The following is a 26,435-nucleotide window of genomic DNA, read 5'->3' as shown; positions in this document are numbered from 1 at the left end:
TGGGCCCTCCCCTGGGAGTGAACTGGGAATCAACCTGTAGTAGGTGACACTCATGCAAGAGGACTTAGGCACACAAAATTTCTTCAAGATATTTTCTAGGAGAAAAGGAATATATTGCTACAGGAACAAGGACCACCATAAACTTACCTTTAAATCAGCAGCTGTAGGAATCTTTTCTTCCAAAAACAGCTCCCCAAGGTGATCATCTGAGTTAGCAACACATTCAATCAATTCCCGACGTCTTTCTGCAGCCTCAGCTCTAAATTCAGCTGGAATTTCATCGTATCGAAGAGTCTGGCTACACACACGTAAATAATATAACTATTCTAAAGGAATACTGTATGAATCAAACTTTGAATCACTCATTAATCATTGTGATGACAAGGCTGATCAAGAAAACTACAGATATGGATATTGAAAAAGACCACTTAACAGTATCACCATAGTAAGTAGCTCTGATGCTTAACTAGGGAAGAGCTTCTTCCCACTCATGGCAGGAGTTTGCAAGGATGCAGGATAACCTGTTCATCAACCTCACTCGCATCTTATCTTCATCCTGGCAATTTCATGTCAAACACACACTATTGGTTCCAACCACGAAGCAAGTCTCCTATTTATCAGGGAAGTAACTGTGTCTGCCTTCACACTACAGTTAGCAAGTAATTCATGCTGCAGGTACCAGCTGCACTAAACTTGACTCTGCAGAATTATTTTGCTGTAACTGGGAGAGCAGAAATGTGATACCTTAGCCCTAGCACAAGCAACATCCCTTATTTTCCAGATAGTGTTTTTTTTTCATTTCAGAAGAACTATAGGTTTCTATAGTTCAGCATAACCCACACAAACAGTAGTTTCAGCACAGAAAAAAAAATATTCAAGTTGCAACACTTACCCAAGTGCACCATCAAAATATATAGCTCTTTCTTCAATAAGATCTATAATTCCTTTAAAGTCTCCCTCCAGCCCAATTGGAATCTGAACAAAAGCTGCATTGTGATTTAACTTGGATCTGAAAAAGTGAACAAACATACATGAGTTTGGTTTAGCTCAGTTGGTTAGAGCATGGTGCTAATAATGCCAAGGTTGTGGGTTCAATCCCCATGTGTGTTACTTGTTTGAGGGCTGGACTTAGATGATCTCCAGAGGTCCCTTCCAACCTTACCAATTCTATGATTCTATGATTAAGAAAGACAGTCATTAAATATATGTGCTCCAGATGCTCCTTAAAGAACTTCCCATTCCTACTATATATCTATAGTTAAAGTCTTTTGATCCTTTGACAGTGCCAGAATCGACCAAGATGAATGACAAATACCAGGTTGCATTTTAATATATCTACTGGTTTTGGGTCAATTACTTGATTAGACAAGTTGCTTCTCTCTAAATACAAACAAATGCATGCATCTCATAAATGAAATTACACACAGAAAAATAACAAGTAAGAAGCAGGCAGTTCTTATGTCTGAACTAGAAACTCCCCAGCCTTGCATTATCTCCACACTGTGAGTTACAGTTTGTATGTTTGCTACCAGTACCTAGGAAAAATTAAAAGGCTGTATATAAATTGGCTTCAAATATAGTTCTATCATCAAAATAAATACCAAACTTCCAGCTGTCAGACTCTGAGTTTGGGCTAACACTAAGATTTGCTTTGCTCTCATCTTCTTGGGAAAATGGAGAATTGTTATAGAGTAGACTGATTTAACCTCAAGTCATAGATTATCCTCCAAGCTGCAACTACAGAGTCCGCAGGAGAACGTTTTCCAATATTTTTAGTGTTAACTTGCTATGCGAATAGTTCAGAATTATTCCACAAAGCGATAAATACCTCAACTGTTGTACTGCTCTGTCTGGACTAGAGCCCAATCTGTCCAGTTTATTGATAAACGTTAAAAACGGCACGCCGTATCGTTTCATTTGCCTGTTCACAGTTATTGTCTGGCACTGAACTCCTCCAACAGCACAGAGAACGAGAACAGCTCCATCAAGAACTCTCAAAGATCTTTCCACTTCAATTGTGAAGTCTACATGTCCTGAATAACCCAAAAAAAAAAAAATCCATTATTCACAGATGATAAAAGGTAATAAGCAATTGTACTTTCATAGCTACAGAAAAAAAAGCAAAATCCAACGGAATCTGTCTTCAGCTATACAGAAAAAGAGTCCGTTAGCACAATTCAAGTGACTAATGGACACAAAGATGGTGCTTTATGCATACATGAAGGAACAGTAATCATAAAGCGTTCAGAGCTGGCACTACCTGGTGTGTCTATGATGTTGATGTTGGTGTCCTTCCACATGGTATACGTTGCCGCAGACTGAATCGTGATTCCACGCTGTCGCTCCAGCTCCATAGAATCCATGACGGCTCCAACTCCATCTTTACCTTTCACCTTTGGGAAGAAATATATTAGTTTAAGAGAGTCTACTGAGAACGTTATACGAGCAGGAGTGTTGCTTTACACAATGAGCACCATCTTTCACAATAAAAACCAGGCAAGGTGCAATCAGTTGCAATTCCTGAACTACACACACGTTTGAGTTTCTGGCAGTTTCACCCATGGCTTTAACATGCTTTGCACTTCTGAGGGTCACTCCTGGAAGAGGCTATCGAAAATAAATGAAAGATTCTGCCGCACTGCCAATTTAATGAAATAACACACCTGAAGCTAAAAATCACTTTTCTATGCTTTCTCAGTTTCTCACAGCCATCTTCAGCTGCATCAAGAGAAAGGCTATATGTCATGATGCATTCGCCAGAGACAGGGATTTATACATACATACATATATATATATGTATGCATAAATATATACACATATAATCAGTCTGACAGTTTGATTTGGGGTGTGCTGAGAGGAGGCGGCAGCGGCGGGGCCACTGCCGCACACCGGCAGCCAACAGACCTCGTGCATTTGGGCAATCCTGCCGGTGTAGAAGAGGATGCGCTCGGTCAGCGTGGTCTTCCCGGAGTCGATGTGGGCGGAGATGCCGATGTTGCGGATCCTCTCGTTGGGAAGGACCGCCGAGGAGCGCTGCCGACAGGCGCCGAGGAGCAGCTGCGAGACACGAGAGCGCTAGTCAGGAGCGGGGGGCGATGGAAACAAACCGCAGGCCAGCGAGGGCGGCTGAGGCGAGGCGCCCTTCGAGCGCCGCGCCCGCGCCAGGCCGCCATTTCGTGAGGTGCGAGGCCGCGCGGCGGCGGGAAGCGCAGCATCGCGGGGAAGCACCTAACGCGCGAGCAGGCGGCGGGGCAAGGCGGGAGCGGGGCGCGCAGCTCCGCGGGCGGCCTCGGCTGCGCTGCGGGTCCGACTCGGCGAACTGCCGCCCGCGCAGCCGCGCCTTCCCGCCGCCGCCCGCTCGCGAAATGGCGGCGGTGGCGGCAGCGCGGCCGTTACCTGCTGCAGGCGCCGCCGCGCCGCGCCGGCCCGCGCCGCCCGCAGCATGGCCCCAGCCCCGCTCCCGGCCCCGCGGCCGCCGCGCAGGGTCACGCCGCTGCCCGGCGCTTCCGGGCGCCGCCGCGCATGCGGCGCCGGCGGAGGGCGGGGCCGGAGCCCGGGCCCGGCCCGCCGGGAGGCCCGGCCCGCCGGGAGGCCCGGCCCGGCCCGCCGGGGAACAGCAGGAGGAGCGCGGGCGGACAAGGAAACTCATCTTGAGCATGGAAAAAAATAATGAGTCATTTCGTATGAAACATTAGAGACGTCCTTCTTTATTTCTAAGTCTCGGCCACTGCCTGCACTTCAATAAATAATCGGCGCCGCTCTGTCCGTGCAGCCTTTCGCGTTATCACTGATGCAAACGCGCGCTTTCCTCCCGGGAGCTGAGGCACCTGCTCCCACTGCGTCGCTGTTGGTACCGTCTGCGACAACGCTCCCAAGCGGCCCGAAGCAAATAACGCACAAGCTATTTTATAGATAAACCAAACACTGAGCCTCAATAACAGATAGCTCTTTATTAATAAAGAATTACAGTTTTCAGGTGGTTCCACGGAGAACAATTTCTCTCTCGTTACATTTTATAACACGATTTTGCAAAATCAACTAACCTGTAATGAATATTAGTCTCTTTCTGCTATAATTTCACAATTACAGGATGTACTTGTTTTACCAATTACATATGAGTGCCATAGTTTTTCCTCCCAGAATATGCACATGCAAAAATAAAAGTGGTCAGATAAATACTATTTTCTGTTAAATAGCACCATCTCTCAAAGATTCTTTTCTGAAGTTACCACCTGAAAAAAATCATTATGCCCCAAGTGCTCTTTTCTGTTTATCACTGGGAAGTTCACATGACGTAACTGAAGATCGCCTCCACAGTCTTGTGTTCTCAATGAAAGCAAGGATCAGTCCCCAAGCTGTTCTTCGTTACTATCCAAGTAGAGTTAAAACATCCCTTAGATTAAGGGCTCTGGCAGACACCCTCTGGAAAATACCGCAGAGGGCTCAGGGGTGGCTTTCAACCTGTCCCTCTGGGAGAACATTCCAGCAAACTCCTTGCCACCAGGACTCACTCTCATAACGCAATTAAAAACGTGGAGAAACAATTTATTTCTATAGTAGAGTTCAACAGAAGTGCGTATGTTTAATAATGTGCAAGAGTCAAGTTAAAAAATCTAGGAAATTTCAGAAAGAGGCAATTTAAAGAAATTTTCCTTTTTAGTCATACAAACATTTAAATATATTTTTTATTTATCATAAATAGTATTTTAAAGGCTACACTATAATATTTTAGCTTTGAAATACTTGTTCTACTGCTAATGCTATGTTATATTCTACAGAAATTAATTATTTATACTATAACTTGGGATCTGTTCCAGTTAACCAAATGGCGTATGAACTTCAACACTTCTAATACAAAGACTTTATCTGTTCTCAGTCACCAGTCTGCTTCCTTCTACAACACCAGAATCTTTAAGCAAACAGTAAGGGAGGAGGTGTTGGGGAGGGGAGAGAAAAATAATCAAGGAAGATTCAAGATTTACTAGATTCCTCTGCATCTCCTAAATCAGGGCAAAAATATCATACAACACATCTGTTAACTGACAGAAAAATGGTTTCCTGTATACAAAGCTTTCTCTCTCTCTCTCTCTTTTTTTTTTTTTTTTTTTAAGTTTTTTTAGAACAGAAAAAATGGAGTAATTATTCATTATCTAATTAACAAACTACTGCCTATCGAACCAATTTCTCCCCACTTACTTTTCTGGTTAAAAACTAAGCTGCAGTTTTAGTTGAGTTTTATAAGGACACATTACTACAGAAAAATTGAAAACTACTCTGAAGAGTCTTCAGGAATGAAATATAACGGGTCACCTCCAAAGAAAATACATGAGAGATCAAAAATTAACAGCCTAGGTATAGAACATGAGATGCAAGCACAGTGCACAGATATAAGAGAGCTGATAAATTCTGAATTTTATTTATGTATTTAACTATCATTTTAGTATTCCTTTCACTTTTTTCTCATGTTGAAGATGATGTATCTGTGGATTCTGTAACAATTTACAATGCGATTTTAAAGCTAATTACATACTGGTGATAGTACTGAATTTGTGATAAACTGATGTATTGATAAACCAAAATTAGTAATTGTTTCAGCCACACAAAATCAAAATAGAATTTACTTTCTGTGCAAGTTATACAGTGTAGAAAAAAGCAGTTTCATTATCAGGCCTGATAAAAAGTGGGGGATAACTAGTGCAGTTGTGGGGAAAAAACCCTTTCAAGACAAAGCAATGTATTTTTAAACAGAATTAGTGATATCCCATTAAAGTGCTTTGCAGTGGAAAGTACTTTTTAAAAAAATTTATTGAAACTAGATGGTTTAAACCAGAAATCTAGAGTTTTAAAGAACATTCAATGGTCAAAAGATTAGAGGAGAAAGGCACACTAATACTTAGTAAAACAAAAAACAGATTGGTCATATATACGCATATACTTATACAAACATAAACAAACAGCACCATTATCTTCTCTGAAGAAACTCCATCCAAAAGGACATGCAAACCATTTATTTTTTGCTGCTTTTGATGGGAACATGTGATCCTTTCACACTGAGGTTCTCCGAAGAAACTCTGGGTCCTCTGGAACCTGCAATTGGTGTTTTTGTAAGTGTTTTCTCTCTGAAACAAACAACAACAAAAGTTAAAAATCAAAACCATCGTGTGATACATATTTTTAGTATGCATTTTGTTAACTACTTACGTGGAGGTCTAGTTATTTTAGGAAGATTCTTAATTGTACTAAAGAAAGGTAGTTTTGTAGTTGTAAAACAATGTTACCACTATGATATAGAAAGTATGAAAATTTAGCAACCTATTTTTACTTTCCTTTGAGTAACACTTGATCTTGTATTGTTTGAGAAGAAATGCAAAGAGCACTGTTTACAGGCTGGGAATATTAGCAGTAGAGGTGAAAAAAGAAAAAAGAACATATTGAAGTATCCAAGCTGCCTAACTGAAAACAATAAAAGGAGTTGGATCATTTCCTCCTCTTGGATGCTTGATGAGAAGACAGACAGAAACAGCTCCATTTGAATACTGAGATTGAAGGTAAGGTAGCCTCTGTAGTAAACCTCTAGGACTGAAGATGTGCAAAAGGGAAAGTACTCTGTGTAGTTTGCGGAAGAAGAGCATTTGCCTTCACAGCATTCCTACCAAACATGAAACTGATAAAGGCATCACAACTTCCACTGAAAATATGCCAACATGAGGAGGGAAAAACTGAAGCTTGACAGAAAACAGCCCATGCAGGAAGCGTCTGCTTTTACACATAAAATGTTCACCCCTACACAGATTTCCTGATCTTTGGGTTATATGAGGTCTTTATTGAAACCTAAACCAAAAGAGAGAGTTGGAGACAGAAACACACCCCTACAACAGCCATTTTGCCTCTTTCCAAGAGAAGAGATAAACCTTGCCCTCCATACGGATTTAATCTTAATGCAATTAACCCATATTAATGATGGGGTGGAAGGGAGAGTTAAAGTATTTGTATATTGCTGATCTAAAAGCACTGACATACTCATCTAGAAAAACCTCTAGCATTTTAGTTTATTAATTTGTAATGTAAATTTCAAAGTCAAAATACTGAATTTCTTCAAAGCTTAGTTACCAAAATACTGTCTTATATTAACATGGCATCATCATGCGTAGCATCATCAAAAAAAATGCAGAAGCAAAGAATATTTCTTCTCAGATTGCCAGTAAACACTGTCCTTTCATGAAATTAAACAGATTGCTTCAGAACTGGCTTTTATTCTATTGGTAGTCTTCCCTTTTTCTGGTAGAAAATTATTTTTACCTTCTTGATCTATCATCTTTGGGTATGTGGTGAATACTTCTGTATTTTGGAGTTTCTATATTGCATGTAGTTCTAGATGGCTTGAACTTCATAATCTCCTTTTGCCACTCTTCATCAAAGGTCTGGGCCTCACCTGAGAAAAGTTGCAGTTATTTTATTTTAAATAAATGCAAGCAAGATAAGAGAAAGTAGGTAATGAAAGTTAATTTTGTTGAAAGTGGGTTTTTTCTGTTTGTTTGTTTGTTTGTTTTTTTTAATGGTCCATGTTTCTCCATGGCCTGAAAATTATTTCTAGGGGTTCCATAAAAAATGACCAAGAAGCCTATGGCTAGTAGGTTTAAATTTGAAAGACTAAAAAAACCAAAAAACTGTTTTGCAAAAGTATACAAATGTTTTGATACACATTTTATATAACTAGACACAAGCAGTATAGCCACGTAAATAAACACACGAATATAACAATTCCGTAAAAAGTTCATTTGAAACCATAAAATATTATTTCAATTATCTTCAAATACAAGCAGTTACCATACAAGCAAATGGAATCCATTACATCATTACAGTGCAACAATGTCAAGTCTTAACTGATGTTTTAACTTAGGTGTCCACTTTACATCAGAAAATTGAACATATAGAAAGTTAATTTGCAGACTTAGCACTTTCTGCAGAAGCTTGTCTTTTAAGGTCTCTCAAGCTGGAGCTTCAAAACTGATATGCGAAATACTAGCGTAAAACTAGAATAGTGCATATGAAGACATACTTTCATCCAAGTTGATAAACTCTTGGTTCAGTTCTTCATCACCAGTTTTCTTATTCTTTGATTTTTGTATAACATGGGCACGATCATGAATATGATGACCAATAGCCATTTTTTCCAGTCCACTTTCAGAATCTTTAAGTGCTCTTCTTGTCTCCTTAACCTGTATGAAGGAGGGAAATAAGTGTTCTTGAACAACAACAAAAAGGCACCAGTTTTTCTTCCCCAAAGTTTTTAGTGCTTTCTTTTAAAATAAAAATAGTTTTTACAGGCTTTTCCAATCATCTTATTTATTGCATTAGCTGAAAATGGACCAGCAAAACACAGATCAATTAATACCTATGTTTTGACAGAAAGAAAATAGAAACAATAGAAACAACAACTAAAGTTACTTAAAGAATGTACATACGGGATATTAATTGTTGAGGGGAAAGAAAAACTGTCAAGGCCTAGTCTAAATATACTACATGCAGACAAGTCTTCAAAGTTCTCCTTGACAACAGGATGAGTAATAGCTTCTGTTAGTATCCTTAACATGAAGGGACAACTAATTACTAGGTTGTCATGTTGACTGGCTTGAAACCCTGGCGACCACTTATCACTGTGTTCATAAGTATATTATTAGAACCTTTCTGATAACAGAGTGTCTGCTTGAGCTTGAACATATCCCTCAGCCAATCATGCTGAATGGCCTTAGCTGCTTGCATATAGTCTTTCATGAACCTTGCTTCAGGGTTCAAATTCAAATTCAAATTTCTTAGCAGAATTAGATGCAACAGCTGCAGAGAAGCCAATGAAATGGCGTGGTCCTCTGAAGCATTATGTAAGCATTTAAAAGTACTTGAGTAAAGGGTATGATTTGAAGCAATGTTGCATGTAAGTAGACTGCCTTTGGTATCTTATGTTTTAGACTGTTTAGAATGCACAGAAGTGATTATAGCAAATAGCAAGACATTGAACATTGCCTTGAAAATCAACTGTTCCGCTTCTCAAGATTTTCCAGTCTTTAATATGCATACAGTTTATCTAAATGTATGTTTATACATATACAAATTACAAGGAAAAAACAGCACTGTAGCTTAAGAAGCACTTCATATAGAATAGCATTTTAAAAACATTTTTCTAAATTACAGGAGTAACTGTCTCCAGTAAAAAGATAAGACGACTGTGGCCTGGTATAGATTAACTTCGATTCTGATGATTACACATCACCTTTTTGCTGCATCTCAAGACTACTTACACCTCCCGGAGCTGTGCGTGTCTGAGCTGAAGCTTGGAAAACTTTTGGTGGTTCATCCCCTATTTTGGAATATGTCATCACAGAGGAGGAGCTGAATGTGTGTGCATCAGGACGGACAGACAGATCATCCTACAAGCAATTGTTGCATTTTTAACAAATATTTATTACCTACAGACTTTAACTTATATTTCTTGCATTCTATCTTAATGAAATTATCACTAAGGAAAAGAATAGCCCCTGAGAAACTAACCCTCAGTTCTCGTATCACAGACAGTTATATCCACACAAATCAATCCTTTCATCTTCATTTATTCCTTCCCCCCTTACTAATTCTTTCTTCTCGAGTTCAGTGGGAATGTGCCTATATAGTCTATTGGGAACAGAGCCTGGCATATGATATGCACTCACTCTTATCCCAGCATTGTTTGGGCACAGGTCTCACCATGCTGGGAAACCTGCCAACAAATTAAAAGCATACCAGAAATAATTAACTGCTCAAACTTTTGTCCTGGCGCAGTTTAGTTTACTAATGAAGATGTACATGGCATGACTGATCTCCTAGGTTACAACATCTAATAAGGAGTGTAAAAAGTTCAGGTGAAATAGGATTTTAGCAATGATGGCAATAAGCCGTTTTACAAGACCACATTAATAAAGTAACATATTCAGCAACGCTGTCAACACATATTGATGTTGCGTCTTCAAGCACTGTAGAAGAAACATCACTGAAAATAAAACCAGAGGGAAAAGAACTGATTTTCACAAAACATGCAGATTCATAAAGTTATGTACAGAGTGGCATGTAGGTGTTTGGGGGTTTGTTTTTTTAGATGTCCAGTAACACTTTAAACTCCTCCTATACTTAAGGGTGTTCGCTCTGTCAGCGGTTAGAGACCAGACAACTTATAGCGGTTCCAACACAAGAGAATTAAGCATATATTTAAAATACTGCTGTTAGCAAACTATCAGTGACAGCATAGAGCACTATAATCACAGGATTTTCTAAGCCAAAACAAGCTAAGAAAACCCAGCATATTTTATTAGTCTGCTCTAAGCCAGTAACCTCTCCTCCCCACTCACCAGACTTTAAGTAATATTTTATACCATCGTCATTCTCCAACATGATTTTAAAACAAACTTAAAAATTACTCACAAATTTCCTTTGCATCTCTAACATACTGTTTCTCATATTTGACATCATTCTGTCCATTGCAAAAAAAGGTTCCTCAAAATCTGAATCCTGCTGAAAGACAAAGGTCAAAAACAAAGATTAGGAAGACTAATTTCTAAAGCTGTTAAACATGCATTGTTTTGATGCAAACTGGACCATTAACACGGTTTTCATAGCCTTCAGTCACTAAACAGACCAGACAAGCCAGAAAGCACACTTTTAATGTAAAAATTGAAAGCAAGCATGGGGAACCCGGCTGTTAAGATGTAAATGTTAAAAGAGAGGGAAGTGTGAGCCTTTTGTTACTCAAACGTCAAAATAAGCACATATTGTGGACATTCTGCAAGAACTGTTTTCATGTACTCTCTAACCTAATTAGCTTGTCAGTTCCTGTCACAGTCAAAAGTACCATATGACCCTCCACACCTTACAGATCTATGGAAGATCAAATCATCTTTATTATGCAAATCCCTTAATGCACATGGAGTGCCATAATAAGCATGAAACAGTCAGTCAGGAAAGAACCAAAACGAAATTCTAGGAGAGACATCTGATGTGCTCAGTGAAGTTCTGCAGACACTGCTATCAACTCATTACCGGAAAGGATCTTGTCAGGCATAGCTCCGAGTTTCACGTGGAGAATGAAGATAGAAAAGAAATATTTCAGGAACAATTTAAATAAAAATAGTATATTTTAACCACACCTCTTAAATAAAGCTGAAATTCACCATTTTATGCTTTCCTATACAAAAATTTCAGCATTGCACTTCTCAAAGGAATTTAGTTAGAGAATTAAGTAAATGAATCGTGACTTTAACAAAGGAAGCCATTAAACTGTAAAGGAAGAGAATATAAAATGAATCCACCTGTCCTACCAACATACAAAAACAAAACGACATCTATAGCAAGGAACATGCAAGTTACAACATGGTTACGCAAAGCTATAGAAAAACCCCTGGTTATTCATGACATGTACTTTGGGATTTGCACTGAGATACTTCTCATGTGCCTTAATCCTCCCATTAAGTATGAGCATCACTTCCTCATTTTGATCCTCTGAATCACACACAAGTTGAACAATCAAACTATCTTAATACTCTCACCATAACATAATCCCTCTTTTTAATCAGAGGAGGGAATATCTCTGTGAAAGAGGAACAACAGCCAAACCAATACATAAAGTGAGTTTTTCTTACTGGCTGAGCTATTGTTTTGAGATGACATGGAAGACAGAATGGCACATGAGCTAATCGGTTGCTGCTCAGATCGCAGTAAAACCAGGACATGTCTTCTTCTGATTAAAAAAAAAAAAAAGAAGAAGAAGAAAGGGTTTGAAGACCATCCTGCTCCATCAAATGGATTTTAAAACACTGGGCATGTAATTTGCACAGTTTCACCGTTAAACTGGAAAGAATCAATCTCAGCTCCAAGGCTGAGGCAGATTTTTAAACTTACACACAGGGCAAATCCCTTGCCTGATATAAGTTTTTATAATACTATAGACAAGCCTCAGTTCAGTGACCTTCAGAGAACGTCATTCTCAGAATCATAAGGTAGGTGCACCTCAGAAGAAATCAGCTGTCCCTTTGCAAAAAAAAAAAAAAAAAAAAAAAAAAAAAAAAAGATGTACATCACTCAAATAACATACAAATGATATAATGAATCAGAGAACCACAACTTTGGATTCTAATAGCAGTTTAATTATTTGATGCTGTATATGTATCCAACAAAACATTAATTTCTACATGTAAGTAGAAGATCCACTAGTGTACAAACATACACAGAGCTTTATTAGCAGGGTCTGTAGATGCTAGCATACATCAACTCTAATGATGAAAGCTGCTATAGGAGAGGGAAAAAAAGAAAAAAAAAGCTCTCCTTCACTAGTACAGCAGGTGATGCTGGTTTCACCATGCCTTTCCCCTAGTACTAGGAACTTCCCTCAGGACCCACCCAAACCCTGCTGGGCTTTTTGATTGCTGACATTCTTAATGCCACTTGCTGTTAAAGCTTCTAGGCACTGCTAATTCCAGTAACACAAACTGCCATGTTCCTCAAACTACTGAAAATGTAAATAATCAGATTTAAATGAATTTAAATCTGCTATATATTTAAGAGAGTAAAAGGAAAGCCTGCAGTTTAGGCACAAAGCTAAGTAAAATCCATATATACAAAATCTTCAATTACATTTCCTGAGTAGCAAGACATTTGAAACTTTTTAGGCCTACTGAAACCTTTAAGCAGTTATTATAGATACTCTAGTGAATCAGATCATTGCAAGCATCGGTTACTCCAGAAGACTGCCTTCTGCTCTTAGACATCTGGACACTGTACCTATGTTCTGTTGGATATCACCAACACGCTGCAGGTCAGAGGTATCTGCTTTACAGCTGCACTCAATCCTTGAACACGCTACTATTTCATTCACTAGGACTCAGTCCTGAGATCAAGGACGAACAGACATACCACAGAGGGGAAAAGCAAGCTGCTAAATAGCAACTTTTTCAAACTCGGTATCAGAATGTTTAGTCTACCATGCCATTTCCATTAAATAAGAAACAAGCATTCTAAAATTATGCTGTTCAATATATCTAAACACCAACCAGAGCAGTTTGTAGGCACGCAACACTAGCCTTTATCCATGCTTTAGTTATGCAAACAGTACGCATGTACTAGCAAGAGCTACACAAATTATTTCTCCTGGGATACTAACCATTCTACCAAAGCCTGCAAAGGGCATGATGGAACAGCTTACTGCCTGGAAAAAGAAAATTAACCAGCTTTTTAGTTATTGTACCTATTGTGAGGCACAGCAGAAGTATCTAGTACATTTTCACATACAGCAGGTGATATTAAATATTTCTGATCAAATACAGACACTTACTCAAGGGGACCTTAGTAATTTATTGTGTGCTATGACCATATAATATACAGCAGTCTATTTAAAACTAGAAAGCAGTAACTGTCACCACATTTAATAAGTCATATTCATAAGTACATACTAGAAGCACTTAAAGCTAAAAGCTGAGAACCATATGTATACCACAGCAACCTTTATATTGAAATTAAAATAAAGCACAGTACTTAAGATGTTACATACTTCTCTGAACACACTTGATTCAATTCACACAATAAAACCCCACCACTGAAAGCTGATTAAAATCAACAAATTAGTATTCCCCTTAGGTTTGTGTAACAGTTTCAAAAGGCTGACAAATTTTAGAGCTAAAGAAGAAAAATAAGGGACACAACTTATCTGCTCACAAGCACTCTTTACGTATTAGAATACAACAGTGTAAACTTAGCAATAAAATATAACATATTTCTGTAAAATATCCATAGATCTTCTTGCAATAAACAAAATGAAGTCTGACTTGTCAGCAGTTTCAAAGGTCATCGCAAAGACGTTCTAAGTAAATCTATCATCATATACAGAACCATTCTAAGACTAATAAATCCCCCATGAGCAAATTATATTCTTCTGCAGATGTATAAATAGATGTAGCTATAAACACCAACAAATAGAGTTCCTGTTTGAGCAACACATATTGAATATCCCTGTATGACCGGGCAATGAAATGCTAGAAAGCAAATTGATGTTTCCAGGAAACTAAGATGGAAGAGTTATATAAAAGCCTATCTAAAGACAGGCTGATTAGGCAGAAGTACCAAACTTTTTATAAAAAGACTGCAAGTGCAAAAGTAAGATATTGTTTGATTGTAGAGTATCTTTATGAATTCTTTCACATTGCAGTTCTGTCTAACATGGTGACAGAAAAAGCTCTAATCAGGTACAAAAGTACATCCTAGGAAATAACGATTTAAAGTTATTAGTCACAGTAAAGTTTAGGTACTCTCTTTTAGAAGATAGTGAAAACTCTTAAATATTTGCCTATTGTATACAACAATCATATGTCCTATTGACCAAGCTTCTGTTTAAGTTCCAACATGGTTTCCAGAAGTATAGTAAGAGTTAACATTTTTATATTAACAGAAGGAACCTCTCTCAGGGCTAGAAAATAATCGGACATTAAGTTCTGAAAAAGTTCAAAACTGCAGTAAGACGTTTTCAGACACATTGAATAAAATAAAAGTGAAGTCAGACTGTTTGTCACAGAAGTCATAGGCATACACTGAATGACAGTATCTCTGAAGATGTTTTATCCTATTACTTCTCATACTCCTGTCCTTTCCTCCTCCACTTCCCCTAAAGACTGAAAACTGACACTGAAGATCTATTTGAATATTCCATTTCAACTTCCAAAAGTTTTAATTTCTCAAACCCATCTGTACATATTGGGTTGTAACAATAAATTGTCACTTGTAAAGCAGTTTAGGTATGCTGTAATTTGCTTAAATATTGAATTACAATAGGTTAATCATATGAGTACTGTTAAAGTATATCGTACACAGTAATAAAGATATAATTAGATTTTTATGTAGGAAAATAAGGATATCAAGTTTGCTTACATCATTTCTGGAAGAAAAACGGCAAAGAATTCAGGACTATGATAATGCTCAAATAATCAGTACTGAGTTTTCTTCTGACAACTCTTAGGTAAAAGGTGAAGAATTTTAAAAGACACTGAAAAGATTTTAGGAGGTGTGGAATTCCTTTGTACTCACCAAAACAACACAGTGCTCTTGCACCTTTAACTCCTTTATATAAAGCACAGATAAAGTTTTCCATGCATCATCTTTATCTCTCATTATCAAAACTTAGCGTAATATTTTACAGTATTTTGACAAGTTCTTCTAAAAAAAAAAAAAAGTCTGATCCATTTTTATGTATCTGCTGAAGATACATAAGAATCTGCTCCAACAGAGGAAAAATTATGCCTTAATTAGATCCAACAACATCTATATTTGAAACTAACTGGCAATGCATGAGCACAGAGGAAAGAATCTGACAGTTACCCTTTTGACCTGTAGGTGACAGTCCGTTTCAGCTATGCTTATTAAGTTCTAAATATCTAAGTTTGAATAACAACAACAAAATTTGGCTAAGTTCCACAACCTCTGTCTGGGAACTTAAACAGTAGTAAGTGACATCCGACTTTAAAAAACAAAGTAAAAGATGGTTCAAATGCAAAGCATTTAGTGGATGGGTGAAGGCAGAGAAGAGGGGTAGAGACACAGAATTCAAACAATTTCAAATGTACATCCTTTCTGAATTAGGTAGGATTTAGCTAGAGGAACACAGGCTATAATCGTCATTGCATGACCAGACAGTTTAAAAAGTACTTTCTGTAAAACAGACTGGTGCCAACTTCCTTCTCAGTTGTAGGTGGCTGTTTACAGGAATATTAGGCTTCATATCAATTTATGTGATCTTCTTGAATTCTTACAGCCAGTTATCTACAGCAAATATATTAAGAATTGGAAAAAATACAGAATGTGAAGCCTTTACACAAATAAATTGAGAGAGTTTAACATTATCTGTAAAGATACCATCTAGCTGGCTAAAACATAGGCTTGGTGTTTACATGAGAGTGGGAATTTAGTGTTATTCACCAGTACCTTATTCTATCTCCTTATTTTAAATTATTATTATGGAATATTATTAAATTATGGAAATTTAAACCCAAACTATAAACCAACATAAAGTAACTACCCTTGCTCCCAAACAAAGAGAGAATGCAAAGTCAAATAGAACCATGAAAAGCAAACTATGGAAACCACGTCTTTTTCTACAGATTCTCTCATTATAATTTGCAGAGCTCTACACATTCTGGTAAACTATACCTGTTACCTAAGACTCTTCCAACTTTAACAGTTTATGATGTTGCAAATCAACAAAAGATAGATTTACAAGTGCTTAAAATTAGTTGGCAATGTTTGTAAACTCATTATAGGTAATAGCTTAAGTAATCATATATTTTAACATAATCAAGTAACTAGATAAGATATTAAAGTGCAGAGTGAAGGCATAAATATATACTAAGGCACTTTAAGTACAGCTAGCATAAAAAGGAAGTAAATATTCAGAGAAGGCTCTTTGGACATTTTTAATGCCTATCTGCAATAGAAACATTTAGTACACAGTACTTATTAAAATAAACATTCAATAAATAGAAATATTTACTAGCACTCAGATTTACTGTGACAAACATTTCTGTTAGAATAATACAATAAATGCTTAAACAGAGGTATTATTCATCTTTTATTCTGAGTGACAAAAATAATCTGACTAAGGTGGCAGGCCAGTTTTTCACTGGACTAAGTTTAATCAAAATACAAATGTGAAGCCAAATATACTACCAGGAAATATAAGCTCCATTTAACAATCCTAGAGATTAAGAAAAAAAACAAAAGAAAACTTACTCTGCGACTTCCTCTCAGAGCAACTTGAGAATCATGGTGCGTTCTTCGATCTACCGTTCTCTCCCTACCATCTGTTATGCTAAGAAAAGGATCTCGTCCAAAAGGATCGGAAAAACTTCTCATCATCTGCCGCATATACTCATGATGCGCGGCAAAAGGATCACTGGAAATGGGACATTCCACATAGAATGTTAGTGTACATTATTCCAAGTTATATAAAATAGTCATAAAAAAAATCAGTTTTAAATTATTTTGTATCATTCCATATGACTCTCTATTCACATTCTTTATTTTAATAGAACCCAATTAGGAAGTCATTTTTACCCTCAATGATTTTCACCTCTTTTCTCCCATTAGTTGGCCATTTTAGTTCTCGTCTTCTCACCTTCGCTCATTATACTATCATCCTCTTTGGTGCTCCGATTTATTTTTCCTCTTCTCTCATCTTTTGTGAAGCTTTCCAACCTTCACAGCTATTTTTCACTCCAGTCCACACATTCCCAATCTGCTAGGAACTATAATCCTGACCTATATTTTACCTGCAGCCTTAAGAGAATCACTTTTCTCCCCTCGTGCCTTTGCCCTGCAGAGTTTAGTAGGGGACTACTCACTGAACTTATCCTGTCTTGCTAGAGGCTTTCACAACCTCTTTTCCTAGGTGCTTCCACCCTACTTGTCATCCTCCTCAGCCCACATACTTGAAAACTTACTGCATCCACTAAATTCAAGCCAGCTTTCTCTCCTTTATTTTATGACCTACTATTGCATCTTCACTTTCCATTTCTTCCACCTTCCCAATTATGTTCCTGTATCCCTCTTGTCTGCTTAGGAAGAGAAATTCTTACCATTTTTCTTGCCTTCCTTGTTAGCTTTCATCTTTTCTCTCTTCCTTCTAAACACTCAACCTTTGTCTCCAAATAGCTGTAGAACTCCACCAGTAACTCATAAGCTTGGCTTGCACGCAAAACATTGCCAACATTGCTCTCCATTATTACTTAAATTACTTCTCTGCATTCTCTATTTTGGCAAAGAAATAAGAGTTCAAATTGAAGCCAGAAGAGGAGTAATATATCCTGTGCTTCTGACAACATTGGACATTCAGCACTGTTGCCTATGGTCCATGAAAGGCTACAAAGTATTACCTCATACAAAAAAAATGCTTGATTTCCTCTCTTTGTCTCCCTTTTAAATTTTTGCTTTTGCTACTCCACTGAAAACCACTTTAGAAAGGTAATTTCCTAGGTATGTACTCAGTTTTATTAGCACCTCATCTTCCTTTCTACTATTTCCTGTCATTCCCCCAGACACCTCATGCCCTCATTCTTCCAGACCACTGCAACCTTTCCCATGATAAAACTTATGCCTCCATGCAAGTAAGAAAAGCTTCAGGTTGCTCCTCTAACTTCCCCAATACACAACCATCTCCTGAATAGCTTTCCTGATTCTCTGCCTCTCCTCCCCTCCCCACCCCCATCTCTAGTCCTACAGAAACTAGTTTCCACACCATGTGCCCACTCTGATCTTTTTTTCCTTGTATTGTCTCTTCTTGCGCCCCAAATTGCATTTCGCTTTACTTAAATGAAAAAAAGTCAATGAGATACACTAACAGAAATACGGTTACATTTGTAACACCAGATTAATTCTCAAATGAGATCTTTAACCCAACAACATCCCTTTAAACCATGTACATACTTAAGTCACTCCAATACAGACAGCCCATTACAGCTTAGAAGCATTTTTTCCACTGTCATGAGCAGACTATCTACCCTATTCACATGACTGCTAGCTTTAACTTCAATCCAAACGTGATAAGCAACTCATAGATAGCAAGCGTCCCCTTGTTTTTCACAGGATGAAGAACAGATGCAAAATTACTGCACACGTGAAGATCAGGAAAGCACAGAAGCACTAGTAAGGGACACATATTTCCATAAAATCTCTTCTGACACCACAAACTTCAGATAAGTTTAGATATCAAGACAAATAAAAAATAAATGGTGTTCCATCAGTTATTCAGGCATAACAAAACTTTTCACGGTCCTTTCCAGTTCAAAATAATCTATAACACGCCATGAACAAAACAACAATTCAGATTTTGTTTAAATGAAGATGACTGGCTGAATTTAGCCTGCATAACATGCTGTGTTACATCTCACCTGACATAAATTAACTTTAAGTAATTTGGAAACAGAATTTTTTGAAGAAGAAGAAGAACAAAACATATCCTAACTCTGAACTTGTTTTTAAAATATATATACACAACCTACTGTAGCTTCGTAAAGTGTTTAACCCATTACCTATGGATGAAGACAATCAGAGAATAAATAAAGTGGACATTTTCTGAATTTTTCTTTTTTGCCTTATTTCTCTAGCAACTTCTGTTGGCATTCATCTTTCATTACAACCATCTAATATACTCATAGCTGCACCTAAAACTGTCAGTTTTGTTTTCTATGGAAGGGCCATGAAACAATTCAGAAATATGGCCTCTTACCATCAGATACAGGGAAGTAAGATACCTGCCATGGAGAGACAGTTCAGGAACAGAAGTAAATTCCCCCAATTCCCTAAAACGTGTCAAATTTAAAGACATCTTAGGGAGTCACGTGCAAAACAGTACTAATATTGCCAAGCCTCCAAAGAAATATTACAATTTCTGTATGTTCTAGAGTAAGGCAAAAACAACAATGGAAAGTCAACAGAGCATCTGTTTTGAAAATAAGGAGCCAAAGGCGTCAAACCTGCCATCTTGATGTCTCTGATGACTTAACTTCTCTAATTATGCTTTGTTTCAGAGTATGTCACTCTCTTGATTTTTTTTATATATATATATATATATATATTAATATCCTGATATAGGGTGTGAGATCTGAAGTCCTTCAAGCCATGGATTTTATAGGGCAGCAACAGATAGAGAGTATCCTAGCTTAATTATTATTGATCACATCTGAATTCACCTTCTTTAGGGTGAATAAAGATATTTTTAGAAGAGACTGACACGTGACTTCTACATACTTGGCACTACTATATCACAAAATGATTGAGAAAAAGAAAGAATGTTTTAAGTGTTTTGCACATTGATTTAGTGCCCTTAACATATTCATTACCACAAATTATTTCCAAAGTTAAGGTCTGAATGGAAACATCAACCATTTCTACATTTGTTGTTCTGTTATTTTGCAGTATTAAAACCTGCACTTTTGTCTAACATTTAGTTAAATTGACTTTCACTTAACATTCATGTGTTTGAAGGGATCAATAGAAGGAACCAAAGATTCAGCCTCCAAGACTGTTGAGTTTTAAAACAAATACATCTATACAGAAAGGATGACATTAAAAATGAAAAGGCAGATGCTAACACATATAGTAAGGAGCTTCACTGAGATGCACCTCAACTGTTGAGTTAGTTCTGTGTATGACTCGGGTTCAGCTTCCAAGATTTAAGGCTCTATGTTCCAGCTGAAACCAATTACAGCATCAGAGTAGAGTAATAAAATATGATTGCTACTCCTTACTTCATTGCATGTTCCCATTCAATTGAAAAGTAGTATCTTTGAATAAATACAGTTTGTGATTTCCAAACTGTACTTCATACTATTTAACTTCCAAATTAAAAAACACATACATGCAAGTTTGAAGTTGCAGAATCACATTGAACATAACACCTGGAGCAATAAAACAAAAGCTGTGTAGTGGTAAATCAAAAACATAGGACAACTGCACTTGGCAGAGGAGACTCAACTTCAGCACCTGTCTAAGCTATTAGGGGGAAACTCAGCTGGGCCTTGGAAGTATGCTGGCTGACTGACTAGTGCTTCCCCCGGACAGCTGCTCAGAGATGGAGACATTTCTCTTAACCCAGGCCCTATTTCCAGGCCAGCAGTCAAAATCTCTCCTTGTGAGGCAACAGAAGCCTATTATTACGCTATTTTGGAAGCTAATCTTCTTATCTGAAGTAGTAAGCTCATTTCTTTAACTATACATAAAACAAATATGCAAGGACAGTGCCAAGAGACAAACCTCAGCCCCCCTCCTGTTTCACCCAGGGTTGAACACATACACACACTCCCCCTCCATCTGCTGTAATCTCTTTCTCTCCAATTTTAAACTGTATCAATGGCTACACTAAAATTTAACAAGTAACAGGAAAGCAACGGATAATTTAGAGGGTCATAAAATCGTATTTTGAACATGCAAGTTTCTATAGACAATTTGCATTTTTATTTTCATTTGACTTCATGTTAGGAATACATACAGCAAAGTTTTCTGCAGTTTTTCCTGGGTATCGCTGATGAGTTGCTGAAACAGCATGCATATTCCTAGCAATCAAATGTACTAATTAAATTTTGAACAGCTTTCAAAGCTATCCCACTGCTAAGAACGTGTTTCTGCAACAGAGGAGTAGATTCTGCTTCAGGAGGTGCAAACACAATCTCAGCTAGAATATCTTGTAACTAGGAGATATATAGTCAACAAACCCACATCACAAGCACTGATGCATTATCCTTCCTTGTTCACCCACTGGTGTTATCCTTAGCTTGTAGTTAAACCCCATGTAATAAGTGCCACATCTTTTTATATATATATATATATATATATATATATATATACACACACACATATATATAAAATCACTAGGCTCCTCTGAGTTCTCAGATCCCATTCTTACCTGCTGCAATTTACCGTTTCTGACAGGAGATGTAAATTTGTGGTCAAATCACACAGCATAACTTTTAGGGCTTTCCCAACACTCCAGTGGAGCACCTGTCTGACCCATTATCTAAATCTACCTTCCAAAAGCAAACAGGGATTCCTACAGCAATTAAACTAATTCTGTAGTCTTAATATGCAGACACACTCTAACCAAAGCACCACCACTGCACCTTTGGAATAGAAATAAGAAGCCCTTCTGCTCAACTTAAGTATCAAGATTTTCTGGAAATAAGTTCCAGAAAAAAAAAACAGAAAAAAAACAGCTTGCCTTAAGTACTACACATGATCTCACACACAGACACTTGCAAAGTTTTAATGCAAGAACACCTAGTGCTGTGTTTATCATAGGCATCCACAGCAGGAGCTCAGAAACAGTCTTCTGGAAAAAAAAAAAATAAATCCACAAAAGCTAGCTCATCTAGAGTGCAGCCTTTAATTAAGGAGCTGAAAAAAAGAAACCAACAGAAGAATCAAGAAACTCAAACCTATGGAGATGACGGTTTCTTCGCAGCACGTATCACTGTGAAATTAGTACAGTGCTCTTCACTGCAATACGAGACAGGAAAAAATCAAAAGTATTACCGAACAAGTAAGGGAGTAAAAGGCAAAACTTTGGCATTGAAGATCACTGGCATCAATTTGGTGCCCAGCGCGCTCCCTTGCTTCACGCAAGCAGGCTAGCGCGGCTGTGAGAGACACCGTTTTGCCCCCGTCCCCAGAGCTACGCGTCCCTCGGGGCAGCACGGGGGAACCTCAACGGCTCCCCCGCGCCAGCCGCGAAGCGACTCCACTAGGCGAAGCCGCCCCCCAGCCCGGGCAGGTCCGGTCCTGTCCTGTCCTGTCCTGTCCCGTCCCGGCGGACCCCCCGCAGCCCCCCCAGCGCCGCCCGGGACCCCTCACCGGAAGAACGGATCCTCCTCGAAGCAGCGCCCCAGGCCCCCGAACATGATGGCGGCGGCGGCTCCTCACCCGCCGGTGTCGCTCGCTCGCGCGCGCGCTGTGGGGACGCGCGGCCCCACCAGCCCCGCGCGCCGCTCCCACTCCCGCCCGCCCCTCTCCCCCCACGTGACGCCGCTCCGGCGCAGCCACTGGCCGCCGCGGGGCGTGACGACACACGCGGGGGCGGGCCGAGGAGGTGCCGCGGTTGCCGTGGCAACCGACGCCGCGGCGCGAGCAGGCTCCAGAAGGTTCTGGCGGCGGCGGTGGCGTCGAGCCCCTCGGTCCCTTCCGCCCCGCTCGTTACCGGCCGAGGCCGCCAGGATTTCGGTCCTATTCGCTGTGAGGTTGCCGCTCACATTCCTTGTATGCAGACGCAGGTACATTTTAAAAGACAGCTGCGATCTCCCTGGTTACCCATTCGTCACGGGTACAAATGCAGAGTATCAGATATTTGAAAATGGCTGCCCTTCCGTTTTTACCTGCACAGGGCACTGAGGTGTCGAAACCGAAGCGCCGTCGGCAGTCTGTGAGGAACCAGCCCCTCTGCTTTCAATATTACGGTATCATTGGCCCGCACACGTATGGACAGTGTGCATATATACATGTATACAATGTTTTCAGGTGTTAAAACGAGTAGTGGATGAAGGTTTTGTGACAGCACTTCTTGCGGCAGGTTGACCCGGCTTTCTGGCAGGGTTATGGGTGAGCTGGAGGGGGGCACCGAGGAAATGGGTGCTGTGGTTTTAAGTGATCTCAGGAAATAATTTTATTTCTTCCCACTAGGTGGCAGTAAAATAAAGTCACTGTGTTCTTTGTGGCGCGCTCTGCCCCTGTTTCCAGGACATTTGGAAACCAGACATTTGTCTGAGCAGCAGTCTTCGGTAGAGAGCGTTTGCCAGAGGGGAGAGAAAAAATGATACTCTGGTAAAAAGCATCAACAGCTTGCATAAAAAAAATTCTTCCAGTAGCATAGAACATAAAGAAAAACTGAGGTATAAGACCCACTTCTCAGGGATATTTGGCAGTAGTCGCTGTTCTGACTGTGCATGGGCATTGCAGGCAGTTTATGGATCAGGATTACCTTTCACTCCATACTTCTTAAGGACTCTCAAGACATATCAGATTTCTCAAGCTTTATAGCAGTTTCTTTCTGAAGTCCTGACCAACAGTTCATTCTGTATTGTTTAACTGTACTAGCTCTGAGAGTGAAAATGGTTAGGATTACTGCTTAAACAGAAAGGGAAAAGTAGTTTTTTGTCTTCTGTGCAGGAAGACTCAGTTCAACTGGCTTCTGTAAAGGAGAAACATCTCAGTTAAACCTAGCATTGGGCATAGTCAAAGGAAGATTTCATAGATAAATGGAGCAAGTATCCAGCTTTCCTAAAGGGGTTGAGGCAGGGCAGTGAAGATGTGAGTGCGTGTATAAAAGCTACTCATATATAAACTTCTGAAGGAGGATAGTTTGAAAAAATCAGCTGTATAGGAGTCTAACCTTTATTCTTCCTAAGATGGGAGAATTATGGAGAAAAAAGGTATATGTGTCTGGAAAAATTATTCTGGATGCCAGAGTTGTTTCAGAGCTGGGTTATTAGCTATTCTGCATCTTGTATTGAGAGACGAATGAAGGCTCTTTCCTCCCCTCCTCCCATCTCTTAGTGCTCTAGATTTTAGGGGAGAGAGAGAAAATGTGCCCTGGATAACCAGGTGGGATTACAGAGCATCAGAGTATTTATATGGCAGTCATGAAAGTAGATCCTTGTGGGATCTACTTATCTCTCCTCCAGCAAGGAGCATGGGTAGGCACTACAGTTCCGCTAAGATCCATCATGCTGCAGAAGCAGCTCTGCTAGTATTTGGCCCAAAGTGGAAAACCGACATAAAAGATGAATGAACTGAGCCTGCAATATTTTTGAAAAATATCTGTAATCAGGTGAGCATTGATTTTGCTGTCTGCTGATGTACACTTCTCTTTAGATCCTAGCGAGCAATGATATTGCAGTCTTAAGATGCACTCCAAGTTTGAACGGTTGTTACAGAGAAAATGTGTATACTGACTGACTGGTGGGCAGGGAAGCATGACAGAAAAAAGGGTTACACATTGATTATCCAGGGAAGTCTGTGAACTGTTTGTACATTTCTGATGAAAGATTAGCAAATAAAACAAATCAGGCTGTGGTCATGGAAGTGAACTCTGGTGCTGTGGGGCTTTTTATAACGAAATCTGATGCCAGTTATGATATTATCAAAGAACTTTTTTATTGCTCAGAATGAGAATTCAACCTTTGAATCAAACTGCACAGAAAAATATTACAAGTATTGTAGTAATATTGTTCTTCACGCTCCAATTAGTTATTAAATCTATGGACTTTAAAGCTTCTCTGAAGCTGTATTGTACAAGAAATACAAAATACTGTAACTTTACCAAAGTGGCTAGGTTTGGTGTACAGTGCTCATTTATTAATTACATGTCGTTACAACATGATTATTGTACAGATGCCCTGGATCAGTTTGGTTTTGATATTGTTTATTATAGTTCATTAATGTACATGATATAGTATGCTAGAATATATATGTATTACCTGGTACAACCCAGCAAAGTGGTTTTTCTTTAACATAATTAGCCCGTTGAATACAAAAGCTTGCAAATTTTTACCTACCTGGTGTTTTATCTTTTCAAAGATAAATGTTTCTTTCAGTGTGGTTAACTTGGTTTGCAGTCTTCTACCAAATGCTGGCCAAATAGGTATTTATTTACAGTGTTTATTTACAGGTTCTGAACACAGATAAAAGATACAAAATATAAAGAAGTTTATTTTCATGCAGTTTAGCCTCATGAATTCTGTTATGTAGAAAGATACCCATTACTTCTTTAGTGCAATTGTAAAATGGAAATGTGGAGCCTTCCAACAGCTGTTCAGTGTACATCAGATAATCTACAGTTTGCTATTTAATTTTATGTGAACTCAGACGCTGAAAGATGAATTTTCTTTCCAAGTCAGGGAAGATCCAGAGATGGATTACTGTGCAGATAACTAGGCAATATGAATTCTAGTTATTGTTAATTTTTTGGCTGCTAGTGGGAAGAGGGGCCCTCTTAGAAGTAAGCTCATTATGAGAGGCTCACTAACATGATAAAGTCAGTACTCTATTTGCACAGAGTGATATCTCTAATTGCTCGGGCCTTTTTATGGTTTGTGTCTGCTTGAGTTAGATTTCTTTTGTGTAGATAAAAAGGCTTCTGTAAGAAATCACCTCAGTGCTGCAGCACTGTCAGTCTGGAGGGCATCGCCAATGAGATTAATGATGTCTGCCTTAATATAAGAAAACTTTGCATAAATGAGATTATGGTTTGTGCTGAAACCTGCCAACTCTTATTCATTTGCTGTAAATATTATCTTTAATTAAAAGTTTTAAGGTATCTTGTTCCTGAACTAATGAGATCTACAGTGATTTCCCTTAGGAATTAATTTACCTTCTTAATTCTTATTCATTTTGGTGATATGACTATTTAAATCTAATTCAGACTTCAGAGCTTTGTTGAACATACTCATTTAGAACAAAAGGTCATTTTGCCATATTGACATCTTGTTGGTATTTATAATTCTCTATTCTCTGTCTGTTTCATAGATGTTTGTTTAGGTTTCTGCCCAAAACATTTTCTGCTAACATTTCTGTTCATCTTAACTCTTCATGCTGAGTTGCTCTTTTTCAAAGCTATTTCACGTTGGCTTATGTTTTCTGTTCCATGCAGAGTACAAATCAATTATAGTGAAGCTGAAAATAGATCTTGATTATGCTCAAATTATTTAGAATTGCAGAGCTATGTAAAATATACTAAAATATCTGAAAAACATTTGGTGCAATTACTAAGAAATACAGAAATATTTCTGACTGCCTATCTGCATAGTCATCAGCTACTGTTTTTCTGCAAGGATTATTTTTAACCAGTGGGGATGCTTAACACTTGGAGGTGAAAATTGGATTACTGCATA

General features: G+C 38.6%; 2 protein-coding genes across 5 annotated transcripts in view; both read right to left on the bottom strand.

The window, feature by feature from the left end:
* Positions 1-3,464, bottom strand: part of GFM1 (G elongation factor mitochondrial 1) — a 29,912-nt gene extending 26,448 nt beyond the window's left edge. Inside the window, exons 1-6 of the mRNA XM_062583252.1 lie at positions 3,397-3,464; positions 2,905-3,057; positions 2,261-2,393; positions 1,829-2,033; positions 893-1,009; positions 148-298 (exon numbers count right to left, since the gene is read on the bottom strand). Coding sequence (XP_062439236.1) covers positions 148-298; positions 893-1,009; positions 1,829-2,033; positions 2,261-2,393; positions 2,905-3,057; positions 3,397-3,444 — 807 coding nt within the window. The 5' untranslated portion in view covers positions 3,445-3,464. The remainder of the gene's footprint in view (positions 1-147; positions 299-892; positions 1,010-1,828; positions 2,034-2,260; positions 2,394-2,904; positions 3,058-3,396) is intronic.
* A 466-nt stretch (positions 3,465-3,930) lies between these two features.
* Positions 3,931-22,515, bottom strand: MLF1 (myeloid leukemia factor 1). 4 transcript variants are annotated; one of them, XM_062582496.1, is made up of 8 exons: positions 22,405-22,515; positions 16,792-16,954; positions 13,181-13,225; positions 10,450-10,539; positions 9,297-9,425; positions 8,060-8,219; positions 7,300-7,432; positions 3,931-6,119 (listed from the first exon to the last, which is right to left on the bottom strand). In XM_062582496.1, the coding sequence occupies exons 1-8, from the start codon at positions 22,449-22,451 to the stop codon at positions 6,008-6,010; spliced, it is 879 nt and encodes a 292-aa protein (XP_062438480.1). In that variant the 5' UTR covers positions 22,452-22,515; the 3' UTR covers positions 3,931-6,007. The 4 variants fall into 4 exon arrangements, with proteins under 4 accessions (XP_062438480.1, XP_062438481.1, XP_062438482.1 ...); XM_062582497.1 differs by having other exon boundaries at positions 10,450-10,536; XM_062582498.1 differs by lacking the exon at positions 13,181-13,225.
* Between the last annotated feature and the right edge of the window lie 3,920 nt (positions 22,516-26,435).

This window comes from Rhea pennata, chromosome 9 (genome assembly GCF_028389875.1).
Source record: "Rhea pennata isolate bPtePen1 chromosome 9, bPtePen1.pri, whole genome shotgun sequence".
Taxonomy (NCBI): Eukaryota; Metazoa; Chordata; class Aves; order Rheiformes; family Rheidae; genus Rhea; species Rhea pennata.
Note: the sequence above shows the minus strand (reverse complement) of the source record. Positions and strands in the feature narration are given on the sequence as shown.

Excerpts from the sequence above, each read along its gene's own strand:
- MLF1 (XM_062582496.1), bottom strand. The coding sequence starts at position 22,451 with ATGTTCGGGGGCCTGGGGCGCTGCTTCGAGGAGGATCCGTTCTTCCG. Across the intron at positions 16,955-22,404 it reads GAGGAGGATCCGTTCTTCCG|TGATCCTTTTGCCGCGCATC; the intron begins GTGAGGGGTCCC and ends TCCCATTTCCAG. Across the intron at positions 13,226-16,791 it reads CTCTGAGAGGAAGTCGCAGA|GCAGTAAGCTGTTCCATCAT; the intron begins GTAAGTTTTCTT and ends TTCTTTTTCCAG.